Raw genomic sequence first — 19,293 nt, 5'->3', positions numbered from 1 at the left:
ACTTTCTCCTTTGTTTCCATCCTTTGAATTAGATTCTAAGATCCTTAGAAGAGATTCATTTTCTTTTTCAGTAATTCAGCTTCTGTAGTTTGTGCACCAGGACTGATCTTGTGAGACATAAGACAATAGTAAGGTAAGAATCAACTTCCACACCTCAGCCGTCTCAGATTTTTGGAAGGCTGTTCAGATTTTTAAGCCTTGCGTCGCTATCTTTAGCCACGTGAGATTGTCACTTTGTGTTTAGTTAAGTCTGCAGTGAGTTCGTAAACTGAACAACATACACTGGGTCATCGGCTGAGAGCAGGAAACACACATCTTTCCACCCCAAGGAGCTTGACCTGCTGAGCTTTAGTAGGGCTTACAACGTTTTGATTTTTGTCAAATTCAGCAGCAGTGGGTACTGCTAGATTGTGCTTCTGAAGAACTAACGTGGCGGTGATAGCGAATCTGCAACCGCTGAACCATCTGCAGTATGGAGTTCCATCTAGTTGAGACATCTTGTAGAAGAGATTCTTGTTTCTGTCCATTCCACAGCCTGTTGTGCTTCTAGTGCTGCACTATCAGCTGGACTATGCTTGAAATAGCCCACTAGTTTCCGACATTTTGTCAGTAACCTCTTAATCATAATAACGAACCCGACATCATTAAACGTGAATGTGATTGATCGCTACATCGCATGTGCTAAAAGGGCAAAAGATTGGCTGGTGTTATGTTATTGTGTGTTTTATCAGTATCAATTGTTGTTACCTTATCTTGTGTATCCTACTCTTTCGCAACATCCAAGAAACACTCTGCAAATGCTTCAGCATAGTGTCTCGGTATGCTTTACTGTCAGTGGAAGAGTGCCCAAGCATCAATCAGGTATGCAGTGATTCCAAGACAACCATGATTGCTCAGTTCTGTCCAGTAATCACCAGTCAAAGGCATGGCTGACGTGTTCTTCTGTAGGATCGACTATGTCGTTTTTTTGTTATATATATCGTCTCTATGTGACATGATGGTTCCTCCGGAAGGCAAGGTATACGATTGATTGGAAGATGTTACATCTCTAAGTCCTATAATCACGTGGAATGTTAATAGGTCTGCAGTCAGTAGCTATCCATTTTGAAATAGCATTGGCTTTTTTCTCGTGCTTTGCTTGATTCATGGACTTTCAGCGATCTTGAATTTCTAAATGAATACTCTGTCAAAACTGATGGGTTTCATTTGTTGTATTGTTGTTGCCTGCAGCAAAGAACTGCCAGAAATGTTATTTTCAGATGTGAAGGCATGTTTAACATGCAGGTGGTACAGCAGACTAGATGTACTTCTGTGATATTGTACCATATATACGTAATCGTTTTTCTATCTAATGAACTATCAGAAGGTTAAAAAGTAAAATTCCTATTTACAAGGCCTTCACTTTTAGTGCTTTGCTCCATGATGCTTAACCTTTCCTTTTTTTCGATTGCTTTCTGTTTGAATATTGGTCCACATTAGCCACATGATGCCACAGACCAATCAAATCACACAAAGCCACTTAAGGTGTTCATTTTTTTCATTTTCTATTTTTGTTTTTTATTTACAAGTGTCAACCTTGGCTCAGTGGTAGCATGCTCACCTCTGATTCAGAAGATTGTGGGTTTAAGCCCCATTCCCGAGACTTGAGCACATAATCTAGGCTGGAATTTCTGTGCAGTATTGAGGGAGTGCTGCACTGTCACAGGTGCCGTTATTTGGATGAGACATTGACTGAGACGCTGACCACCCTCTCAGGTGAAAGTAAAATATCCCTCAGCACTATTCAAAGAAGAGGCGAAGGAGTGTTTGCCTGGTGTCCTGGTCAACATTTATCCCTCAACCAACACCTAAAACAGATGATCTGGTTATTTATTTCACTGTTGTTTGTGGTGTGAAAATTGGCTGCCATATTTCCTACATTACAACAGTACTTCAGTGGCTGTAAAGTGCTTTGGAACAACCTGAGGTCATGAAACGTTAGTATAGAAATGCAAGTTTTTTAATTTTATTTTTAGCTCTTCTCTTTTTCAGAGATGACTCTCTGCCCTACCCATCCCAACCCTAACCTGGCATCTTTCTGACCACCTGACCAGGAACGCTCCCCCCTCCTCAGCCACCCAACATCATGTGGCATGTGCTATTACTCCCTTCTAGGTTGACATCATTTTTTTCTTGGCACCTGCTGCCCAGCCACCAAGAGTTGAATGGTTGGGCAGCAGTAGTGACAAGGAAAGGCACCACAGTCAGGTTCAATGTCAGGTAAATTTGAAAAGACAAGATAAAGGTTAGGTGGGAATCATTCATGTGGTGTTATACTGTTCCAAGAGCAAAGTTAGAAAACAATGAACATGTTAGTTCCTTGGTAATATTTTTGAAACCCAATTAATATGTGTTGAAAATTAATCATTAATGAATTATTAATGGCGACGTTATTAACAATTAATTGACATTCCCTAATATTCATGTTTCATGCAGATAATGTCTGTTACTTTATATGCAATACCCATTAGTATTCTGCATTAATCATATTTCACTGTGGGTGGATCCCAACATATCATGGGATAATATTCATGTTCCTATCTGCACAGGCTTTGTTACTGTCCTGGGATAATACTTTTGTTTCTCTGTAAATAGGCCCTATTACTATCATTTGATAATATTCATGTTTCTATGTACATAGGCCCAATTGTTATCGTGGGATCATATTTAAGTTTTTCTGTATATGAGCTTTGTTGTTGTTCTAGGATAATATTTAAATTTTTTTTCTTGCAGCTTTGTTGATAAAGACAATAAACGTGTAAAAAAGTAAACCGATTTACTCAAAACCTTTTATAAATATCAGTCTGTTTTATTTTAGTCCAACATCCTGTTCATCTTTACATTTGTGGAAATGAGTCCCTTCATCTCGTTTCACATACTGATTCTCAGTAGTTCCTCTCCCTTATGGTCGCTGGGATCTGTCAGTTAAAAGTCTGGATGTTGTTGAAGAAATCAGCAGATCCATAATTCACTGTTGTATGTGTACAGCATTAATTCTAATAACTTATCTAAAAAAACAAAATGATTCCATTCTTTCTAGTCGATAGCATCACAGGGAAGAAAATTGCCTAAAGAGCTGAGGATGTAATTACTGTCGGAGCACAGAATAAATCAGAGGGACGATGGTGCTTTTCTTATTGCAGCCTGGGGCACTGTCCGCTCTCATTTATTATTAGAGAAATGTAGTTACAATCAGTATCCCAATTTTTTGCATTTAATAACATGGAGTGAGAATTTATTTTCTTGAGCAGCCCGGGTAAGGTGGGGGTGGTGTATTCTGCAAGGAAGCTTGAGGCGTGGGTGTGTAAGGGGGTGGGGGTTCTGCAGGACAATCCATCTCATAGTCGTAGCTGTAAGGCAGAGGAGGAGGAGGAGGAGGGACTGAAAAGAAAAATGAGAAATAAAACAAATGAACTGAAGAGGCAGCCATCGAAATTCACAGGAGGCGGCAGGAATATTGAAACATAAGTCAGTCTACTCTCAAACATTGTCTACAGCAAAAAAAATGAATTAATAAATCATTAGATAGCACCCACCCACACACAACGTTTTATCTCACCTTCTCACCGATAGCCAGCAGAATTACTATAATTGAATAACTAGGACATGATTTTTCATGCATTCCTGATGTGAGAGAATTTTTTGTTGCTGACAGTTCCACAGTTATCCAGATGGCAAGAAGGAATGAAGGTTTCATAGAATTATATTACTTAGTTGACAATTGAAAGCTGTGCTTATTCTTGAGCTTATAATGACATCTATGTTTCTGCCACACGTGCTACAGGACAGTGTCTCAGCTACATGGCCATGCATTGTCCACATGAAACGGGGATAATTACCTATAAATAAATAAGGTATCGTCCCCGGTTCAATCCCTGGCCTGTACTAACATAGCTGACCTCAGCTGATACTGCAAAAGGGTTGCTACAATTAGCTTTAGCACCCTTGGACACAAGAGAGGGTGAAAATCATTTAGGGTTTTTCCTCCTGATCGCCATCCCTGCTGGAAAGTACAGGTGTGTGGGTGTCAATTAAGTACAGGATCATCCTTAGCTGTGATTTCCCCCCCTATGATCAAATATGCTCCCGACTTTCACTGTCTAGGCTTACACATAGATTGGCCACCTGGGAGGGCTCCCAGATGTGTCTGATGTCCATGGAACCAGACTTGAGCATGTCATCACCTTCAGAAGAGGAATGGAAATAATAAAGCTGATTTGGGGTAGTAAGGTGCATCAGAACATTAACGTGCTATGGCACAGAATGATAGGATGAGGGTTTGGGTCCACAATTCCCCACTCGGGAATAGCTGGGCTACTGTTGGAGGCCACTACTTTTGCGGCCAAATGCTTCCTGGAAGTAGAGACATTGGAGAGGGCAATTGGAGGAGTAGTCAACCCAGGAAGGAGCTGGTTACATAACATTTGTGGTTCAAGCCTAAGAGCAGGTCATCTGATCTCTTAGGGACAAATAGGAAAACCTATTAAAAAAACCAAATAAAAACTCATTTTTAAACCTTGCAAAAAAGTTTCATGTCTCGTGTGCATCTGTCATAGATCAAAAGTCATATTTCAGTGTCAAAAGTATTTAAAAATTAAAAGAAAGCCAGCCATTTTCTGCTGTTCTATCCTTTTCTTACCAATCTGGCCTCTCCCTAGGGGTGAGCCATAGATATACCGGTCTACTTGAATATCCCTGTCTGTAAGTTACAGTCGGCTTATTTTTGTTAAAATATTTATTCTATTTTGATATATATCACTCTTAATGATAAACTCAGCATCACATATTTAAATAGGTTTATACTCTGTGTCATTCTTATTGATCACACATATCACTCATAAGATTTGTTAGGTTAGAAATTCAACATGAATAAATGAAGAGATACTGTAATAGAAGACAAAATAGAAGGATGGACAAATGAGAGATGACTAGCGAGATGGGGATCTAGACATTGAGAGGTAAATTAGATATATTTCTTTCACAAAGTAATATTTTGGGATACAGTATATGAGTAATTTGGGGCATAACATTTGGTAAATGGTTGGGAGGAAAAGTGACTTAGGACCTCTAAAGCTCTCCATCACTAGGGTTTTCCTCTGGGTCTGTTGCAGACTAACTGATAAGAGATTGATTAGTCAACAACTTCATTATTGTTGAATCATGTGACTGTTAGGATGGTAGAAGGCAAACTAGATGGTCCTGCTCTATTTTCACCAAGTAATGACTAAATTCCAAATAGAAAAGGATAGATGAAGAGAGGTTAAATATAAAGGGAGTGGTGGTGTAATATGGAGAGACAGAAAGGCAGTAATTCAGAAAGAGTTGGATTGATAAAGAGCTCAGGCCCAATAACTGACTGTTCAAGCCAAGCTCTACTTCTGCTTTGTTTCTTACCAGTGAATCGACTGATGGTATTAATATGAGATGCCTGTATCACGCCCACACGTGTGCTCCCACTGTTTTTGATACACATGCAGATACAAATGGCTATTCCAGCAACTACTCCCATGAGAAAGACAATCCCAAATACGACACCTGCTATTGCTGTGCCTCTGTAAAAGAAAGAGTAGTTACCATAATATGGAGACATAATTGTAAACTCATTTGCATCAATAAATATCAAACTGTTGGATCTTTAACAAAAATATTGGTTAATATTTTTGTTCTAATACAGTTTTACAAATTTCCTCATTTGGCTAGCTTGTTAAAATTCATTCAAAAGTTCCCCCAACAGCTTATTGGGCAATTGCACTGTGAGGTGTAGTACTAAATTATATGGAATCAGAAGATTCCTAGTTTGTGCCAAATTAGTTGATCTCAGCTGGGGCTGTAGCAGGAGTGCTACTATAGATGTCAAGTGCTCCTAATCTAGAAAGGCTAAAATCAGTTAAAATCCTCACCCCTGATTACTATCTCATGACCTTCTGCTGCAGAGTGCATGTGTGGAGGTGGACAAGGAGAGGACTGCAATGCCTTACATGGTTGAATAACATTGACCAGCTCAAAGTTAAAGTATGACCACCTTGACTGCTACACCCTATGGAACTGTATCCTACCAGCAACAAGAAGAGAGAATAGGGAAAAATATCAAAGAGAAAAAATAATTTGTGCCAGTTTCAATCCTACTCTTCCTGAGTAAAAGGACCTTTGACCATCTGTTGAGGTAGTAAGGAAATTGCTACAGTTTACCAGTAAAAGGTTAATATATGGACTCTCTGTCCAGGTCAACTTGTTTTCACTAACTAAGTCTTAAACATGTTTAGAAACATAGAAATTTACAACGCAGAAGGAGGCCATCTCGGCCCACCGCGTCCGCGCTGGACGACAAAGAGCCGCACGACCCCCGGTCAGCAGCCCTAAAGGCCACACACAAACCCATGAACTATGACGGAAAGGCAAAGAGTACCCAGCCCAACCAGTCCGCCTCACACAACTGCAACACCCCTCATACCGAAACATTCCACACTCCACCCCAACTGGAGCCATGGGATCTCCTGGGAGAGGCAAAAACCAGTCAAAAACTCAGGCCAATTTAGGGAGAAAAAAATCTGGGAAAATTCCTCTCTGACCCATCCAGGCGATCGACACTAGTCCAGGAGATCACCCTGGCCGTATTCTATTCCCTGCAGTACTTACCATTACATATGCGCCATCGAACAAAAGGTCATCCAGTCTAATCCCAATTACCAGCTCTCAGTCTGTAACCCTGCAGGTGACTGCACTTTAAGTGCCCATCCAATCATCTCTTAAAAGTGGTGAGGGTTTCTGCATCCAGGCAACGAGTTCCAGATCCCCACAACCCTCTGCATAAAGAAGACCCACCTCAAATCCCCTCTAAACCTTCCACCAACCACCTTAAAAATATGCCCCCTCGTTATAGACTCCTCCAGCAATGGAAATAGGCCCTTTCTATCCACTATGTCCAGGCCCCTCAATATTTTGTACACCTTAATGAAGTCTCCTCTCAACCTCCTCTGTTCTAATGAGAACAAACCCAGCCTATTCAATCTGTCCTCATAACTAAGATTCTCCATTCCAGGCAGCTCCCTAGTAAATCTCCTCTGCACCCTCTCTAATGCAATCACGTCCTTCCTATAATACGGTGACCAGAACTGCACACAGTGCTTTAGCTCCTGTCCCCAACTTTAAAATGACTGGATTTTGACCAGACACTAACCACACACCAACTAAAAGGTTTGATCTTAATCAGAATTGATAGATGGTGACAGTATTTTGCTTGACATCAGTTGTAGGAAAGTTGTTAGAAGGGATAATTGGCAAAGAAGAAAGAAAAAGACACTTTCATTTAAATAGCACCTTTCACGACTTCAGAATATCCCGAGGCGCTTTACAGCCTTTTGAAGTGTCGTTACTGTTGTAATCTAGGAAACCCCGCAGCCAATTTGCCTACATAAAGCAATGTGATAATGACCAGATAATCAGTTTTGATTATGTTGGTTGAGGGATAAATATTAGATGCATCTACTTGTACTAACTGAATTGCAGCCATTTCTCCGATTGGCTCTCTATTATCACATGGCCTATTGCTGATGGGTCCCCTTGGAGGATAAGTCACACCTTGAAGTTTCTCTGAAACGTGTGAATGGAACCTCCCAGCCTAACTTTGCACATTGTAATACGATTCATTTTGACTTCAGAAGTCAGAAAGGACATATCCCTCCCCCAGCCAAAGTGCCATATCCTAGCACAAGTGCATGACCTTACTTCCCCCAGCCCCCCCGCCCCCCCCACACCACCATAGATGGGCCATTGTGTACAGATTGTTAACAGGTTTATTAGGTATGAAGTGAATAGTAACAGTGTTGTGAATTCTGGATTTCATCCACTCCAATGATGTCCCTTATAAGGGGTTGTAAGAATGTGATCCCTCTTCCCTGAGTTCCCTCTCTCCCCTCCGATCTTCACCGCCCCCGACCCGTGTTTCTCACTCCCCCCTGCCGCACCCCTCCCCCCCCCCGGGCCAGGCTCGCTCTTCCTCTCCCCCAGTCTCTCTCTTCCCCCCACCCCCGTCCCAGTTCATTCTCTCTCTCCCCCAGTCTCTCTCCCTCCCCCTCCAGTCTCTCTATTCCCAGTTTCTCTCTTCCCCCCCCGCGACAGCCCCAGTCTCTCTCTCTCCCTCTCTCTCTCCCGCCCCCCAGTCTCTCCCTCTCTCTCTCTCTCCCGCCCCCCAGTCTCTCGCTCTCTCTCTCTCTCCCGCCCCCCCCAGTCTCTCCCTCTCTCTCTCTCTCCCGCCCCCCCAGTCTCTCCCTCTCTCTCTCTCTCCCGCCCCCCCAGTCTCTCCCTCTCTCTCTCTCCCGCCCCCCCAGTCTCTCCCTCTCTCTCTCTCTCCTGCCCCCCCAGTCTCTCCCTCTCTCTCTCTCCCGCCCCCCCAGTCTCTCCCTCTCTCTCTCCCGCCCCCCCAGTCTCTCCCTCTCTCTCTCTCTCCCGCCCCCCAGTCTCTCGCTCTCTCTCTCTCTCCCGCCCCCCAGTCTCTCCCTCTCTCTCTCTCTCCCGCCCCCCAGTCTCTCTCTCTCTCTCTCCCCCAGTATCACCCTCTCTCTCTTCCCCCCCACGTCTCTCTCTCTCCCCTCCCCCCGAGTTCCGCGCCCCCCCCCCCCAAGTCTCTCTCTCTTCACCATCCCCCCCACAGTCGCTCTCTCTGTCCCCCTGCCTCAGTCTCTTTCTCTCTCCCCCCGCTCCAGTCTCTCTTCCCCCCCCACCGCGCCCCCAGTCTCTCTCTCTCTCTCTCCCCCCACCCAGTCTCTCTCTTCCCCCTCCCCTACAGTCTCGCTCTTTCTCTCCTCCCCACAGTCTCCCCTCCCCCACCCCCCCACCCCCACCACAGTCCCGCTCCCGGCTGCCCGCCGGCCTTCTTGGGGCCAGATGCATCGGAGGCTCGCCGCTGCCCGGGCTTCGGAGCTGCAGTGGAGGCACCGTGGTGTTGTGGGGCTGCTCCGAGCTCGGGGCTGCAGAAGGGAGACTTAGTACAAATAGTTACTCTGATAAATATTGGCTAGGACACCAGGAAGAACTAACCTGTTCTGCTTCGAAATAGTGCCAAGGGACCTTTTACATACACTTGAGGGCAGACGGGGCCACAGTTTATCCAAAAGACGGCACTTCCAACAGTGCAACACTCCCTTGTACTGCACTGGAGCGTCAGCCTAGATTTTGTGTTCAGGTTTCAGGAGTGGGACTTAATCTCTCAGCCTTCTGACTCGGAGACGAGTACAGAGCCACAACTGACACTGTATAATAGTACACTGATAATTAGAGACATGCAACATAGCTTCTGGAAAAGGTCATGTCTTACCAATATAGGAGGCCTAGTACCAGGTTATCATTTCTCTCACAAACACAAACCATTGCCTTACACAACAGATCAGATGAGCATTTTCAGTTGCACCCCGTGTAAAGTGAGCGTATTTACTCTGAGACTCTTTGGGAAACCCACACACATGATTTTATATATGTAAACTTGTATTTACTCTGTACAGCCACCAGAGGGCTCATCCCCTGGAGTCCCAAGTGATCCCATAATCCCTTGCGAGCACAGGTATTTAAGGAGGCTTCACAGGTTGGAGAGGCATTCTGGAGACCTGCAATAAAAGACTAAGGTCACACTTTACTTTAAACTCAAAGTGTTCAGTCTGACTCTTTCTCCATACACTACAACTGGCGACGAGATACAGATAGCGAACCTAAAAGGTGCAGAGAACAGTGGGCATCCTGGAGAAATCTTCGGAGGGAAAAGATTGGGAAACTTTTGTGGAGCGACTCGACCAATACTTCGTGGCCAACGAGCTAGATGGGGAAGAGAGTGCTGCCAAACGAAGGGTGATCCTCCTCACCGTCTGTGGGGCACCAACGTATAGCCTCATGAAGAATCTGCTCACTCCAGCAAAACCCACGGAGAAATCGTACGACGATTTGTGCACACTGGTCCGAGAGCATTTGAACCCAAAGGGAAGCGTTCTGATGGCGAGGTACCGGTTCTACACCGACAAAAGGTCTGAAGGCCAGGAAGTGGCGAGTTATGTCACCGAGCTAAGATGCCTTGCAGGACATTGCGAATTTGAAGGACATTTGGAGCACATACTCAGAGACTTTTTCGTACTTGGCATTGGCCATGAAACCATACCTCGCAAAATTTTGACTGTAGAGACCCCAAACTTGAGTAAGGCCATAGCGATAGCCCAGGCGTTCATTGCCACCCGTGACACTACGAAGCAAATCTCTCAGCACACAAGTGCTGCTACAAGTACTGTGAACAAAGTGATATTGTTTTTGAATCATAACGTACAGGGCAGGTCATGCATACCTGCAGCTACACGTCCGCAGATGTCTCAGAGTCCACCATCAAGGGTGATGAATGCAAGGCCATTAACACCTTGTTGGCGCTGCGGGGGTGATCATCGTTTCCATTCATGCTGATTCAAAGAATACTTTTGCAAGGGCTGTGGAACAATGGGACACCCCCAACGAATGTTCAGGTGTGCTGCAAAGCCTGTTAAATCTGCAAACCACCATGTTGCAGAGGAGGACAGCTCCACGGAGAATTACGATGAACCAGAGCCTCAGGTCGAGGAGGCAGAGGTACATGGGGTGCACATATTCACCACAAATTGTCCCCCGATAATGCTGAATGTTGAACTAAATGGACTCCCGGTGTCAATGGAGCTGGACACGGGTGTGAGCCAGTCCATCATGGGCAAAAAGACTTTCGAAAGGTTGTGGTGCAACAAGGCCTCAAGGCCAGTCTTAACTCCAGTTCACATGAAACTAAGAACTTACATGAAAGAACTGATTCCTGTAATCGGCAGTGCAACCGTAAAGGTCTCCTACGATGGAGCGGTGCACAAGCTACCGCGCGATGGTCCCACGCTGCTCGGCAGGAGCTGGCTGGGAAAGATACGCTGGAATTGGGATTACATCCGAGTGCTATCGCCCACTGATGACACTTTGTGTGCCCAGGTCTTAAACAAATTTCCTTCGCTGTTTGAACCAGACATCGGGAAATTCCAAGGAGCAAAATTGCAGAACGACCTAATTCCGGGGGCGCGACCCATCCATCACAAGGCGAGAGCAGTACCGTACATGATGAGAGAAAGGGTAGAGATCGAGCTAGACCAGCTGCAAAGAGAGGGCATCATTTCACCGATCGAGTTCAACGAGTGGGCCAGTTCTATCGTCCCAGTCCTCAAGGGAGGCAGCACCATCAGAATCTGTGGTGATTACAAAGTAACTATCAATCGTTTCTCCCTGCAGGACCAATACCCACTACAGAGGCTGCGGCCTCTTTGCGATGCTGGCGGGAGGAAAGACGTTCACGAAGCTGGAACTGACTTCAGCCTACATGACGCAGGAACTGGAGGAATCATCGAAGGCCCTCAACTACATCAACACGCACAAAGGTCTTTTTGTTTATAACAGATGCCCGTTTAGAATCCGATCAGCAGCGATATTCCAGAGAAACATAGAAAGTTTACTGAAGTCAGTCCCGCACACCGTGGTCTTCCAGGACAACATCTTGGTCACAGGTCGGAACACAGTCGAGCATCTGCAGAACCTGCAGGAGGTTGTTAGTCGACTCAACCGCATGGGGCTCAGGTTAAAACGCTCGAAGTGCGTTTTCCTGGCGCCTGAAATGGAGTTCTTGGGAAGGAGGATTGCGGCGGACAGCATCAGGCCCACCAACGTGAAGACGGAGACAATCGAGAACGCACCGAGGCCACAGAACGTGACGGAGCTGCAGTCGTTTCTGGGACTCTTGAACTACTTTGGTAACTTCTCACCAGGTCTCAGCACATTGCTAGAACCACTGCATGTCTTACTACGAAAAGGGGGTGAATGGGTTTGGGGGCAAACGCCAAGGAAATGCCTTTATAAAAGCAAGAAAATTGTTATGCTCAAACAAATTGCTTGTGTTGTATGATCCATGTAAGCGTTTGGTACTAGCATGTGATGCGTCGTCATATGGCGTTGGTTGTGTATTGCAACAAGCCAATGATTTCGGGAAACTGCAACCGGTTGCTTATGCATCCAGGAGTCTGTCTAAAGCTGAGAGAGCCTACAGCATGATTGAGAAAGAAGCGTTATCGTGTGTCTATGGGGTAAAGAAAATGCATCAATACATGTTTGGGCTAAAATTCGAATTGGAAACTGACCATAAGCCACTTAATATCCCTGTTCTCAGAGAGTAAAGGGATAAATACCAATGTATCGGCTCGCATCCAGAGATGGGCGCTCACGTTGTCCGCATACAACTACGCCATCTGCCACAGGCCAGGCACAGAAAACTGCCCCGATGCTCTCAGTAGGCTGCCATTGCCCACCACGGGGGCGGTAATGGTGCAGCCCGCAGATCTAGCCATGGTTATGGAAGCAATTGAGAGTGAGCAATCACCCTTCACTGCCCGGCCAGGACCCCTTATTGTCTCTAGTCAAAATCTGTGTGCTTCACGGGAGCTGGTCCAGTGTCCCAGTGGAAATGCAGGAAGAGATAAAGCCGTTCCAGCGGCGCAAAGATGTCTATACAGGCAGACTGCCTTCTGTGGGGCAATCAAGTAGTAGCCCCCAAGAAGGGCAGAGACACCTTCATCAGTGACCTCCACAGTACTCACCCAGGCATCATAATGATGAAAGCGATAGCCCGGTATCGATGCGGACTTAGAGTCCTGCGTTCACAGATGTAATACATGCTCGCAGTTAAGCAATGCATCCAGGGAGGCGCCACTAAGTTTATGGTCTTGGCCCTCCAAACCGTGGTCTAGGGTACACGTCGACTATGCAGGCCCGTTCTTGGGTAAAATATTCCTTGTGGTTGTCGACGCGTACTCCAAGTGGATTGAATGTGAGATAATGTCGGCTAGCACGTCCGCTGCCACTACTGAAAGCCTGCGGGCCATGTTTGCCAATCACGGCTTACCCGATGTCCTGGTGAGCGACAACGGGCCATGTTTTACCAGTGCTGAGTTCAAAGAATTCATGACCCATAACGGGATCAAACATGTCACATCTGCCACGTTTAAACTAGCGTCTAATGGTCAGGCAGAGAGAGCAGTGCAAACCATCAAGCAAGGCTTGAAGAGGGTAACTGAAGGCTCACTGCAGACTCGCCTATCCCGAGTCCTGCTTAGCTACCGCACGAGACCTCACTCACTCACTGGGATCCCACTTGCTGAACTGCTCATGAAAAGAGCATTTAAGACAAGGCTCTCGTTAGTTCGCCCTGATCTACATGAACAGGCGGCTTCAACAAAGTACATACCATGATAGCGCAAATGTGTCACACGAGATTGAAATCAATGATCTTGTATTTGTATTCCCGGCACTGTCGTGGCCAAAGAAGGGAGCAGGGTATTTCGGGTCAAACTTTCAAATGGAAACACTTGGACCAAATCAAACTCAGATTCCTGAGCAACCCACCTTGGACCCTACCTTTTTTGATCCCCCAACATACACATCAGTGGCAACCGACACCACGGTTGACCACGAAGCAGAACCCATCATCCAAGGCAGCCCAGCAGGGCCCAACACAACAGGCAGCCCAGCAACGCCAGCTGCACAGCAGCCCTGCGAGGGCCCAACAAATGATTCAACAACACCAGCTTTCACACCGAGACGATCAACCAGGGCAAGAAGGGCCCCAGATCGACTCACATTGTAAATAGTTACACTATTGACTTTGGCGGGGGGTGGGGGGAGTATTGTTATAGATGTAAACTTGCATTTACTCTGTACAGCCACCAGAGGGCTCATCCCCTAGAGTCCCAAGGGATCCCATAATCCCTTGGGAGCAGAGGTATTTAAGGAGGCTTCACAGGTTGGAGAGGCACTCTGGAGACCTGCAATAAATGACTAAGGTCACACTTTACTTTGAGCTCACAGTGTTCAGTCTGACTCTTTCCCCATACACTACACAGGGTTCCTTCCTGTTTACACAATACAGAAGTAATGTTGACAGATGAATGTGATGGGAATGGGGAGCAGCTGTTTGCACTGTGCCATTCTCTTTACAGTCCTGCTGAATTGGAAGAATCACAGTCATATTCATCAGTTTGTGAAGTGCTTTCATTGTTTCATTTTGCATTCACCCCAAAAGCACTGTGAACTGAGTGGTCTTGTACACATCTCCAACTTATCAGTGTTGTGTTATTGCATTAATGGCATCACCATATCAACCATCATCCTTCCTTAACTATCTCATGGAAACTTTACAGACTAGATGCTACAAAAGGGGATTTTCTCTGTTGTATTGTATCTATGTGCCCGAAATTGATCAGGACATAAGGTCCACCCATTTCTCGGCGGGATGCCAGCGGTGCGTCGTTTCAAACCGCCAAGACCGAAGAGCACAATTTTGGTGGATTTTTTATGGCGGTATGCGAGCAGTGTGCAGCAGGCGGTATGTCGCATTATAGTCGATCCAGATCGACTTTCTTGTCGATGGACAGTGTGGCACTGCACTGCGCATGCGCAGATTTTTTTAAAAATATAAATATAATGGAAATCCTCAAAAGCACAGGAACATCGAGAAGGATGGGAGGTTGAGGGCGCCCGCCTCGATGAGACGGAGCTACCTGCCCTGCTGGAGAATATTACAGAGAGATACTCTGACCTAACAAAGGGTGGTCGAGGAAAGCCCCCCACCAAAGGAGTACAACAGAATATGGGACGAGATCGGGGAGGCTGTGACCTCCACAAGTACCATGGTACACACCGGGGAAAGGTATCGTGAGGGGTGGAACGACCTGGTGAGGGGAGCAAGAGTAAGTAATGATTTTATTTATGCCCCCCCCCCCATGTGCCATGTACCATGTAAATGTAGGTTCAGTGTCACACCGAATATTATTTATCTTAAGGTTACGGCGATGTATTTGTGCTTTCAGGCAATGACAAGAAGGATCAATGTAGTGTTTTGATGCATGTGTGTGTGTGACCCTGTGTGTGGTCCTTTGTGTGTGTGTGTGTGTGACCCTGTGTGTGGCCCTATGTGTGTGTGTGTGTGTGACCCTGTGTGTGGCCCTATGTGTGTGTGTGTGTGTGACCCTGTGTTTGGCCCTATGTGTGTGTGTGTGTGTGACCCTGTGTGTGGCCCTATGTGTGTGTGTGTGTGTGACCCTGTGTGTGGCCCTATGTGTGTGTGTGTGTGTGTGTGTGTGTGTGTCTGCGATGTTAAATGGATTGAAGATTTTTACTTTCATTTACTCCACTTGCTGCAGAAGAAGACATCTGCAATAGCAGCCAGTCAGCGGCGTACGGGGAGAGGACCCACAACGCAAGAGCCATTGATGGAGATAGAGATCAGTGCCCTGTCGTTGGTCGGGGATAGCATCCGTGCCACCACCGGTGTTGGAACTGACTCACTCACACAGCAGGTCAGTTCAATACAATACCCAGTCTGTGTTGCGGTCGTGTAATGTCATGTAATGTGACTGTAACTGTAATGTAGGCATCATGTGATGTACTGCAATGTTGGGGACATGTAACACAATGCATATATGTATTGTCTGTCTGCGATATGTAATGCAGTAATGCAGCAGCGGTGGACATTTAAGTAAGACTGCGCTACATCACTGTACCCATGTACTCATGTAACCCTGACCCCTCTCCTGGTGCCAAGCATTTTTAAATGTTCTTTTGTACTTCCAGACTCGGGCGATTCAAACCAGACTTCCGCAGAGAGACCAGACGACAGACCCACTGCCTCCACCTCTGGCATCACCCAGCCCTCTCCCGACTTCACTCCTGCCAGAGATGATGAAGACGAAGAGGAAGAGGAAGAGGAAGAGGAAGAGGAAGAGGTCGAGCCGCTGATCCTGGAGCCAGTCGAGCTGGGGGCTGGAGACGGAGGAGGATACACAGTTCCATGTGGGCCAGCTGGAACATCCTCCACCACCGAGTCTATATTCGGGGGATTCCCCCATGCCTCCTCTGATTCTGTGGGACCAAGCCGTGCGCAGCAACGCACCCCCAGCGTTGCAGTGCCTTTGCCACAGCGACTGAGGTTGGTGCAGAAAAGGTCGGTTGCTGCAAGACAGATAGGCGCGTACCAGGACATGGTGCATCTGTCACAGGCCAGCGTCGACATCGGTCGAGAACCGCTCAAGGCCATGGCTGCAATAGCCGGAAACATGGCGGCTCTATCAGAACGGCAATCGATGGGATCAGGATATGACGCGGAATCCTTCTGTGCCATAGCAGTCGGGTCGACAGCACCTGAGGGTGGGGAGCTGCCAGCAGCTTCCAGCCCTGGAGCCGTGCCTTCCACATCAAAGGTATACAAAGTTTTACAAAGTTTTAAAAATGTATATTTTTTTACGTTTTTACATAAACGTTTGAATTGAATTTAAGCACTCTTGTACAGTGTCGAACTTTTGGGGTAACAGTCATCCGGGTCTCAAAACACAGCTCTCCACATTCAAGCAAAGCGTTCATTTATGAGCTGCTGATGTAACAATTTTGCGTGCCCGTCGCTATGGTGTTGGGGGTGGGTGGGGGGGGGGGGGGCGACAGGGAACGGTGGTGCCATGGGGTTCATCTGGAAGCCTCTCCTTGTGATGTATGTAACCTTCATGTAACAACACTGTACACTGTATACACATAAGAAATGCACACCTTGACCATAGGGGGTGAACTTGTGGGAGACACTCCTCACTGGTCATCCAGGTATATAAAGGGAAGTCCCACGCAGGGTCATCATTCCTTGGTCCTGTGAATAAAGGAACAGGTCACATAGTGACCTTGTCTCCAGGATGTGCCTCGTGTTGATTTACAGTAGAGTGTAAGGACACAACGTTTGGCGACGAGAAACGGGAATCAACGACTCACGAGAATGGCCACCGGTAGCACAGAGGAACGGTACTGTGTTGGTGAGGACTGGGACGATTTTGTTGAGAGGCTCCAGCAGAGCTTTGTCACGAAGGACTGGCTGGGAGCGGCTGCAGCTGACAAGTGAAGGGCGCATCTACTGACCAGCTGTGGACCTAAGGCGTACGCGCTGATGAAAGACCTGCTTGCACCCGAGAAGCCGGCGGACAAGACCTTTGAGGTGCTCAGCAAACTGATCAGTGAACATCTCAAACCGGCGAGTAGTATACACATGGCCCGACATCGATTCTATACGCACCGACGTTGAGGCGGGCAGAGCATACCGGACTTTGTTGCGGACCTCCGGCGCTTGGCCAGCCTCTGTAAGTTCACAGACGCCTGCAGGGGGGAGATGTTATGGGATTTCTTCATTGAGGGCATAGGTCATGCTGGGATTTTTAGGAAGCTAATTGAGACCAAGGACTTGACCTTGGAAGCAGCGGCGTTGATGGTTCAAACCTTCATGGCGGGGGAGGAGGAAACCAAGATCATATACGTACGCAACTCTGCTCCCAACGTGGCGATGGAGCAGGGAGTTAACATGGTAAACGCGACTCAGAACCCCGCAGGCAGGCAAGGGCAATTTAACACCAACCAGGCAGTAACAGACTATAGGGTGGGTCCTCAACAGAGACAATGGCAGGTTGAACGGACATTTACACCATCACAAGGGACAATACGTCCCGGGATGGGGCCATTGACACCCACTAACAGAGTGCTCAAGAGTAATCAAAGAGGCAATCAGAGAGGAATGCCTGGTAACAGCCCTTTTGTTCACAACAATCTCAGCTCATGCTCAAGATGCGGTGGCAGACATGCTGCGAAAACCTGCAGGTTTCAACAATTCATCTGCAGAAATTGTAACTTGAGTGGACATTTGGCCAGAATGTGCAGGAAGCCCGCAGCGAGGCTGGTTTACGAAGCGGATGAACCACAAGAGGGGTCTGCAAGGCAGGGGTATGCCTGGGACACAGCAATGGACGCTGAAGTTCAGCGGGTTCAGGTGGCAAACATCCACAGCTCATACACAAAAACCCCACCTATGATGATGAGAGTACTGTTAAACAGCATCCCGGTACGCATGGAGCTGGACACAGGAGCCAGCCAGTCACTTATGAGTGTCCAACAATCTGAGAAACTATGGCCACTCAGAGCTAGCAGACCCAAACTAGAACGTATTGACATGCAATTACGGACGTACACCAAAGAGATCATCCTAGTGTTAGGCAGTGCAATGTTGGTGGTCACACATAATGGATCAGAGAACCGGCTGCCATTCTGGATTGTCCCGGGAAATGGTCCCGCGCTTTTGGGGAGGAGCTGGCTAGCCGAGATGAACTGGAAATGGGGTGATGTGCACGCCATTTCATCTGTGGAGTGAAGTTCATGCTCACAGGTCCTACAAAAGTTTGAGTCACTATTTCAACCTGGTGTCGGTACTTTCAAAGGTACCAAGATAGTGATACGCATCATTCCGAATGCCAGACCAGTGCACCATAAAGCCAGAGCTGTGCCGTATGTGATGCGGGAGAAAATTGAGAGTGAGTTGGACAGGTTGCTAAGAGAGGGCATAATTTCGCCCATTGAATTCAGCGACTGGGCAAGCTCCATCGTCACTGTCCTAAAAACGGATGGCTCGGTCAGGATCTGTGGCGACTACAAGGCCACCATCAATCAAGTGTCACTACAAGAACAATACCCGCTTCCGAGAGCAAAGGATCTTTTTGCCACACTGGCAGGCGGCAAGCTGTTCACCAAGTTGGACCTCACTTCAGCCTACATTGTTATGTATTGTCCATGTACATTAAATGTATAAGTACAATGGTGCACCACAGAGGGCACTGTGGTGGGAGACCTGAAAGTACCTGCAAGACAGAGTATAAAAGGCTGCCCACCACACCTGAGGGGCACTCTGGAGCTGCACAATAAAGGACTAAGGTCACAGCAGTTACTACAACACGAGTCCGTGTGGAGTCAGTGATTTGAGTGCTACATACATTGCATTGGCGACGAGGACACGGACGAACTTCACGCAACCATGGCTACTCTGGGCTCGTTAAAGGATTTTACGGTGGGCAATGATTGGGAGGCCTTCACGGAAAGGCTCGAGTACTACTTCACAGCAAACGACCTGACGGGGAACACAGACGCACTGAGAGATAAGCTTAAGGTGATATTGCTTTCCAGTTGTGGCGATGAGGTTTACTGTCTCGTCAGGGATTTGCTGGCACCCGCGAGCGCCAAGGACAAGTCATATGAGGAGCTGATTGCACTCATTCGTAACCAACGGAAACCGAAGGAGAGCATCCTCACGGCCCGGCACAAATTCTACCACCACTGCACACCTGAGGGCCAGGATGTCACCAAATATGCTGCGGACCT

The 19,293-nt window shown here is 47.0% G+C and overlaps 1 protein-coding gene across 1 annotated transcript in view; it reads right to left on the bottom strand.

The window, feature by feature from the left end:
- Nucleotides 1-3,274: 3,274 nt before the first annotated feature.
- The window catches only part of cyyr1 (cysteine/tyrosine-rich 1), an 88,537-nt gene continuing 72,518 nt past the window's right edge, over nt 3,275-19,293 (bottom strand). The window contains exons 3-4 of the mRNA XM_070892859.1: nt 5,434-5,591; nt 3,275-3,420 (exon numbers count right to left, since the gene is read on the bottom strand). Coding sequence (XP_070748960.1) covers nt 3,275-3,420; nt 5,434-5,591 — 304 coding nt within the window. The remainder of the gene's footprint in view (nt 3,421-5,433; nt 5,592-19,293) is intronic.

This window comes from Pristiophorus japonicus, chromosome 11, assembly GCF_044704955.1.
Source record: "Pristiophorus japonicus isolate sPriJap1 chromosome 11, sPriJap1.hap1, whole genome shotgun sequence".
Lineage (NCBI taxonomy): Eukaryota > Metazoa > Chordata > Chondrichthyes > Pristiophoridae > Pristiophorus > Pristiophorus japonicus.
Note: the sequence above shows the minus strand (reverse complement) of the source record. Positions and strands in the feature narration are given on the sequence as shown.